Source organism: Rutilus rutilus (genome assembly GCF_951802725.1).
Source record: "Rutilus rutilus genome assembly, chromosome: 16".
NCBI lineage: Eukaryota > Metazoa > Chordata > Actinopteri > Cypriniformes > Leuciscidae > Rutilus > Rutilus rutilus.
Genome location: NC_140224.1, coordinates 22423322 through 22431683, shown reverse-complemented (window position 1 = coordinate 22431683; position 8362 = coordinate 22423322). Strand labels below are relative to the sequence as shown.

General features: G+C 36.4%; 1 protein-coding gene across 2 annotated transcripts; it reads left to right on the top strand.

Annotated features, from left to right (window-relative positions):
- Window positions 1-326: 326 nt before the first annotated feature.
- ormdl3 (ORMDL sphingolipid biosynthesis regulator 3) lies at window positions 327-7723 on the top strand. Of its 2 annotated transcripts, XR_014630166.1 has the most exons (5): window positions 327-601; window positions 806-1020; window positions 2212-2363; window positions 4024-5518; window positions 7191-7723. XR_014630166.1 is itself a non-coding variant. In XM_084434897.1 (4 exons), exons 2-4 carry the CDS (start codon window positions 847-849, stop codon window positions 4157-4159), a joined length of 462 nt encoding a protein of 153 aa, XP_084291023.1. In that variant the 5' UTR covers window positions 327-597; window positions 806-846; the 3' UTR covers window positions 4160-6357. The 2 variants fall into 2 exon arrangements, 1 of the variants encoding a protein (XP_084291023.1); XM_084434897.1 differs by lacking the exon at window positions 7191-7723 and having other exon boundaries at window positions 327-597; window positions 4024-6357.
- Window positions 7724-8362: the final 639 nt, after the last annotated feature.

Genomic DNA, 8362 nt, shown 5'->3' with positions numbered 1-8362 from the left:
ACTTTCATAACGGGATACAAAGTAGCCTATCCATTGCTAAATCCTGTCACATTTGAACTTGTTATTACAAAACAGACATTTGTGACTACTACATTATGTATAATATTTCGTTTAAATAAACTACTATACCCATAAATCTCTGTATTTTTGCATAATCGTCTAATCTCTCTTCACTAGCACTTTCTATGACGTTAGGGGGCGTGCGCCTTTTCAGCAAATTATCAACGCATCCAATGCCTATTGGGCAACATCCTCCACGTGACGCACAACAATCCAATCGGCGGCTATAACGATGAATACATTTCCATCTTTCTAAAGGTAAATTCAGTAAAATTATGACGTGAAACGATGAAGTCTTGCTGTGTTGTCACCATCTGTTTGCACAGGAACAAAGTGCTTCAAAGCAAACATAATGAAATAAACAGACGTGTCAAGTTTCGTGTGCGCGAAACAGCAAGGCTACATTGCACAAAGGCTCCAGAAAGGAAGATATCCTGATAACGTTTACGAAACGAGGATAATAGCGCTGTTTATTATTTTCGTAAGGACTTATTGTGAAGTTCGTGATTCGTGAAGGCTCTTGCGCAATATTCTACTGTAAGTGAACAGTGCTTTGTCCTACTTTTATTTTAAATAACAACAATATTGAACAGTATCAGAAGTTGCTTTTCCACACTCTGCATATTGATGGTGATTTTTACATTTTGTTTTATGACTTCTTGTAGTTTATGCATCTAAATGTCAGTGAACTAAATGTAATTCTAAACACACACGTGCATTTACATTTGCTTCTTGTCTGTGACAGTAAGTGCGCAATAGTTGTGAGTGTCCCTCTTCTGCGCGAGGATGAATGTGGGCACGGCGCACAGTGAGGTGAATCCAAACACGCGAGTGATGAACAGCAGGGGTATATGGCTTTCATATGTGCTTGGCATCGGCCTTCTACACATCATATTGCTCAGCATACCCTTCGTCAGCGTGCCTGTGGTCTGGACCCTCACCAACCTCATCCACAACATGGTAAGAATGACATGTGCACAGTCTCATGTTAGAAAGTTCATCTGCTGGTGTTACGAAGAGAACCGCAATAAGATTTTAGGTCAGTGATTGATTTGCTAAGTCAAGTGGTGATCCAACACAGTACCAAAATTGACTAAATAATACTGAAATGTCTTTAATATACCCTACCATGCATGAATAGGCAACTTCATAGGCTCAACAATATGCAGAATTATTCACATGACATATTGACTGAAGAGAACATTTTCATAGATTCATGCTTTTAGCACACACTGTGTTTATCCTCACTGCAAGTGAACCTATTTGATATAGTTTTATATACTATTTTGACATACTTTTATTTTGTATTTAATATAGTCTACGTTGTCTTAAGGATGCAACCTGTCAAATTACAGACGCCGACATTGACAAGTGAAAGCATTTCCCCCCTCCTATTTACAAACTGATTTCACATTCTGTTGTGCTATCCTAAAGGCCCGTTTATACTGTTCGCCGCCCACAACTATAAAGTTTAATAATAGCTCCAATTCTATGAGAATAGGGAAATCCACACCACAGCTATAACAATAGCCTAATGATTTCCTGAATAATCATTGACAGCCACTTAGAATCGATCCAACTTTAAAGAGCTCAAGCATTTAAAGTGGCAGATGACCTAACTAAATCATAAATAGAACCTTATCATGTGTTGATGTGGGCGTCAATTTTGTTGTTGCTACAGTTATCTTTATTCTTATCGTTCTTGGTGCGAACCGGGCTTAGCTACACTTCTATAGTTAGTAGTATTGTAATTTGCTGCTCTCTGTGACCCATAACTGACCTGCAAAACATTTTGCGTAACAATCCAGCAATTGAGAACCATTGCATTAGTTTCATAGTGTAAATGTAGCACAGCTGCTTTCTTAAGAAGCAGAGGTTTGAAATAATCATTAGTTTTGTGACAGTCCCCAGCTGCAGGATCTCTGAAATGCCAACATTTTATTTTGGCCCGTTAAGTTGCTGACTCCAGGTTCTGTAATTTCAGCCAATGGCGGACTTACAGAGCCATCCTGTATCGCCTTTCTTAGTCATCCTGCTCCCAAACCAGATCAGCTCTTGCTGTTGTCCTAAGAGTTGCACAACATCTGCTAATAGAGCTTTGAAGAATTGTACTAAAGGTCATGATGTTCTGTGACTGTCTTTCTGTTGTAGTGCATGTATATCTTCCTACACACGGTTAAAGGAACGCCGTTTGAGACTCCGGACCAAGGCAAGGCCCGGCTACTGACCCACTGGGAACAGATGGACTACGGGGTCCAGTTCACCGCCTCTCGAAAGTTTCTCACCATCACCCCTATTATACTGTAAGAGTGTTTGCTTTCACTCAGTGCTGTTAGGAGCTTCATTCTGTTCGTCACGCCAATTTGTTCTGCACATGCACTGTGAAGGCTTTCACAGCTTGCACTGCACTGCCATGAGCAAGAGGCAGCGATGCTGACTTCCTGTGGTGTCTGCTGGCAAGGAGAGCCGGATTTAGAAATATTTAGTCAGTCAGGTCATTTGCTCTACTGTTTTCTTCTCTCTCGTGTCTTCTCCTCTCCTGTTGCAAGGGTGTATCTGTCGGCTATACAGTGAGGGATAAGGTTGTTGTTAGCCTGGCTTAGCTGTTTAGGTTAGTCTCCCTGACTGACCAGCAGAAAAGTACTCAACAGTCCAGCTTCACCAGTCTGAGAGAGCAGCTAAGATCAGCAAACTAGCTTTAAGATATTGTTTTCAGCAGTTTCGATTATACCCCGTGGGAATTGAATGGAGAAAAGTTATTTTAGTATTTTTATATATTATTAGAGTATTTATTGATATTTTTAATTGGCTTTTAATTTTTTTTTTTTCAGGTTTCAAATTAATAGTAGCTTTTTAAATATTTCTATTTAGCCTCAATTTATTAGAATTTTAGTTTTATTAACTTCAGCTTATTTCAGTTATTATATTATATTATTAATTTAGTGCTGTTAATCAAGGTATTTTTTTTAAATTAATCACACACTTTTCTGTAATTAAAATTTGATTAATCACACCCAACATTAAAGTTTTTAATATATTTTTATTTTGTAATACTTTCACATTGAATCTCCAAAATAATCTAGAAACAACATAAAAATTATATACTTTAAACATTTGTTTAATGGCATCTTTTTACCAAGCACTATGAATGAAGGCCAGTATCACTGATACTGATGTCTCTGTTAAATTGATTTTTTTCCCCTCAATTTTAGCTATTAATTATAGCCCTTCAACATAACAGCATCATTGAAAGCTATCAAATTGAACATTAATAGGCTTTAAAAAATATGACAATTTTAAATGTACGTGAACTTAAAAAAATCTTCACATTAACCCATTGTAATAGATGTCACATTTAGCCTTGTCTTAAAGCTACGGTTTTTATCTACTGGTCCCGTCGGGCCAGTTCAGATTTTTACCTGCCCTGCTAAAATGCACAAAAAAAAGTTATTGTTTTCATTGTTTTTGACCCAAGTAACCTTGAAAACTGTGTCTAACAGGTCAAATCAAACACTGTGCAGTCTTCACTGCATACATTATACATTGAATAAAGATTAATACTAATTAAAGCTACAAAAGTGATTCATTCAAGGGCACTTAGTGTTTGTTGTTCTTTGATTAACATTAATGACAGACAGCAGCAGGTTTATTAGGCTGCGTTATTAAGACGCGTTTTGACTTGTTTTAATGCGTTTTGACAACTCTTATTATATTATATTATAGACAAACTATTTTTATCTTAGAGTAACGTGCACTATTGTTTAGAATACTACTACTCATTAATAAGGTAAATATGTCTTTTTGTAACATTGTTAAAGCATGAAGAAACCACATCCTGTCTTCCCATTAGATGCAGTGTTGTGCTGTGCTTGCTTGAGCAACTTCTATAACCTCTGCATCTGTGCATCTCATGTTGCCGTCTGACATCTGACTTGATCTTGTCCTTGTCCTTCCCCTCTACAGGTATTTCCTGACCAGTTTCTATACAAAGTATGACAGGGTCCACTTCATCATCAACACCGTTTCCCTGCTCACCGTGCTTGTCCCCAAACTTCCTCAGTTCCACGGGGTCCGTCTCTTCGGAATTAATAAGTACTGATGAGGTTTTGATCTTCAACACAAGAGGATGTGTTGACGCACAGGGCGCTTCATGACTTACTCTGTGGAAATAAAAAAAAAAAAAGGGAGAAATTTAGGGCTTCTTCGGATGCTCTGCTGCTTTGCGGTCAAACTGGCCGAATAATCTGCTACGGCATCACTTTTATTGACGTTTTTTCTATAAGATTTGTTAGATACAAACACATTTGTAGAACCACCAGCAGAATTCAGCAGATGAGGGTCTCTGGAGATGTTTGGAGAAACGGACAGTGTTGCTTAACAGCATTATGTACGTCATGTGGAGCCACATGTTAGCTTTGTCACTTTGGCAGAAATGCTGCGTTGATGCAATGAATCTGATGGGTCAAAATAATCTGATTCATCATGTCGTCTTAACTGTTTTGGAGGCCTGAGTCAGCATGTCCCAATGTTTAGCACTGGGGAAAGAGAAGAAAGGTACTCTGTTTCTGAAGAAAGAGTACAAGGCTATTTTTAGCCCAAGTGCAAAAAGACTGGCTTCAATCTCATAGTTGGACATTGTCACCCTGTCCTGTGAAAACTTCTGCCAGCCCTTTATTTCAAACCTTAAAACATGTTTTTAGATTTAAAACAAAACTAGTTGAATTTTAAATACAGTATGATTAACATGTTTTAAACAGATGTTGGTTGCAGTGATATATCTAGTGTGTAACCAGAGCCCTAAAACCTTTCACTCTTTTATAACATGCACTTAATATTGAGTAATAAAATGAGTTAGCTGGATGCATGGGAATTAAAAACCTCTAAGAGCTCTGGATGGGGAGCACCGGTACAGGGAATATTGGATTGGATCCTTTTTTCGCCAAGAGAGAAACTGCAGTTGACCTTTGGATCATAATCTGTCTTGTTGGACTCTTATGTACAGTGAGTCAGGATTACTTAAATGTTAATGCAGTTTACTAAAATACAGAATATTTCTGTGAAGCATCAACAAAAAATGTGAATAAGATGTTTAAGTGCTTATCATTGTTTATGGCCAACCACGTTCTCTTTTACCATGTTATCATTATGCTGTTTCACAAAGGCAAAATGCAGTGGCTACACTGAAACAGCAAATTAGCTTTTTTATTGCATATTGATTAACAATTTAAGCAAACCCATCTGTCACAATACAGATAATGGTTTAAAAGACCAGATTTCAAATTTGAGAAACTACATGCTGCATTTTGCGAACAAAAGTATGGACCGGACGACCGATGACCGAGGCCCTTTGATATGCATTTTGCATGACATCATTTCTAATAATTCATAATTGTCTTTTTTTTTATTTTACAAAATGTTAAATTGGAATGATGTGTGGTCTGTGACTAACCTCACAGACGTGTTCCTGGTACTTACTGAGCAAGATTCTGAAAAGGTTGCTTTGAAAATGACATTGCTTGCTCATAAGGTCTTCGTTTCCGGTTTACAAATCTGGTCTTTGGGGTCAATATGACCCCAACAATTGATAGAGAAATTGGACAAAAAATATACATTTTTAATTATACAAATAATATATGTTTTTTTTTGTTTACTTCTCATCTATTCATTAATGCTGTGTTTTGGGGGATTTGAAGTACTTTTTTACCTATTTACTGCAAAATTCCTCAACTACACCATTAGCATACATATGAAATATAGTTTTTTTATGAAAAAAACACATTAATGATGATCAAATTTAACTATGAGTTGTTTCTGGATATTGATCTAGGTGTTAGATGCATAATTCTGCCATCTGCTGGTTAGATGTTTTTTTGTAGCTAATATAGTTTTAGCCACAAAGTGTAATTACCATATACTTCCAGCAGAGGCCCCATAGAGATCCATTCATTTTTCTGGATGTGACTTAATGCTCTTATAATAGCTTTTTTTATGAATTACATATTTAAACATTGACAAAATACTGATTTAATGTATTTTAAAAAGTTTAGAATTTTTTTTTTTGTTGTTTGAGGTCTTTTGAAGTGTCTTATTATTGCAATAATGCTATATAAATTTGCAATAATATCTTTATTGTTTGTCTCTCTGTGTGTATTTGATCTGTGTGTAGTCATGTTCTTTCCACGTTGCATTTGTGCTCTCATACCATACCTTCATTTATGTGTGAAATTTTTTAGGTTTATGCTGAAATTATTGATTTTATTTCACAATTTCAGTAAAAATGCTCTCTATTGCAGTCACACCCTTTCTCTGTCTATGTGTGTATTTGTGTCTGTGTCTGTGTGAGCGCATATGTGTCTGTGATAATGTTCATTCCACATTACATTAGTGCTCTAGTACCAGGCCTTCATTTATGTGTGAGAATTTTCAGATTTATGCTGGAATTATTGATTTTATTTGTCAATTTCTATAAAAATGCTTTCTTTTGGAGTCAGACCTTTGTGTGTGTTTGTGTGCGCGAACATGTGTGTGTGCAAGTGGTCATGTTTGTTCCACATTTCATTTGTGCTCTAGTACCAGGACTTCATTGTGGTATTGAAATTTTCAGATTTATTCTGGATTTATATATTTTTTTTGACAAATGAAAAATAAAAAACATTTTTTCTTCGATTTTCCCATTCATTTCAATGTGGGGTCATATTGACCCCAAGGAACAGATTTGTGACTTTTTTTTTTACATACCTTTAGAACGACCGAATCAAGCCCAGTTTTTTTCTGTGTGTATAGATAGATAATGTAGGAAAAGTCACCAAATTTTATTCCACTGAGATGAAGGGAACCATTTTTTTTTATTAAAGAAAAGTCGCTTGGGGTCATATAGACCCCAAGGACCAATTGAGGGTTAAGCAAACCCATCTGTCACAATACAGATAATGGTTTAAAAGACCAGATTTCAAATTTGAGAAACTACATGCTGCATTTTGCGAACAAAAGTATGGACCGGACGACCGATGACCGAGGCCCTTTGATATGCATTTTGCATGACATCATTTCTAATAATTCATAATTGTCTTTTTTTTTATTTTACAAAATGTTAAATTGGAATGATGTGTGGTCTGTGACTAACCTCACAGACGTGTTCCTGGTACTTACTGAGCAAGATTCTGAAAAGGTTGCTTTGAAAATGACATTGCTTGCCTTTATAGTCTCATACAGCATTTCATAATTTGTCATGTTAAGTAGCAATTTGTTGTAATGGTGTCTCAGTCATGCTCTCTGTGGTTTTTGTTTTATTGCTGCCTCTCTTCGATGTTATGTTGATGTTCAATTGTGTTAACAGTGATCCTGCATACGTGGAGCAACACCTTATCTAGCAAATCAGTTGACCTTGAAACCCATATTTGTTCTTATCAGTTTGCTTTTGTTTGTAAGTCATATTCCTTACACATTTCATGACAGATGCTTGCTTAATGTTGACATGATCAGTATTTGCAATAATACTTACTATTATTACAATGATAGAAACTGTATTATTTGCCCTCTCACATTAACGTAAAGTCATTTGCAATCAGCCTTACTGTAGAGTTGATTACTTCATACTTGATTTGTTGACTGTACCTTTTGCATTCTTGTTTATTTGCTTAATACAATTGCAGATTAACATTGTGATGGATGATTAGAGTTCATTTGTTCATCACCTGGGCTTCAGTTCTCATTATTTGCAGATGGTTTGCTAAAGGGATGTTCCCTGATATGTGATTTCATCACATACTGCATTAGTACATTTACACAGCTATTTTACCTTTATGATTGTTAGAGTAAATATCGCAAGCTATGAATCTTAATGATTTGGGAACTGTAACAACAGGAACCTTTGTGAAGTTGGTCTGTTGTGGCATGGCAATCTGAGGTGTTGCGTATACTGTGGTTAGCTGGCCGGATGCTAATGTCAGGGTTCATGCTGAGTGATATCAGAGCCTTTCTTTCCTGTATAGTGAAGTACAATGCTTTTTTTTTCAGGAGCCTCTCTGACAAATAGTCCGTTTTTGTGCAGTTTTGCCATCCCACCAGTTTCTCCTGTATACGGTCACACAGTGATTGTGATTGCAAAGCAACTCCCATAGCATTTTACTACAGTAACTGCACAACGCGATGCTGTGCCAGGTTTAACAGCAGAAAAAAATCGTATATTGTGACTGATAAAGTCTATTCATCAGTTAGTGAACTCTACCTGACATTTTACAATGTGTCAGATGAATAAAACAGACATTTAAATGGATAGATCACGCAAAAATAGAAATTATTT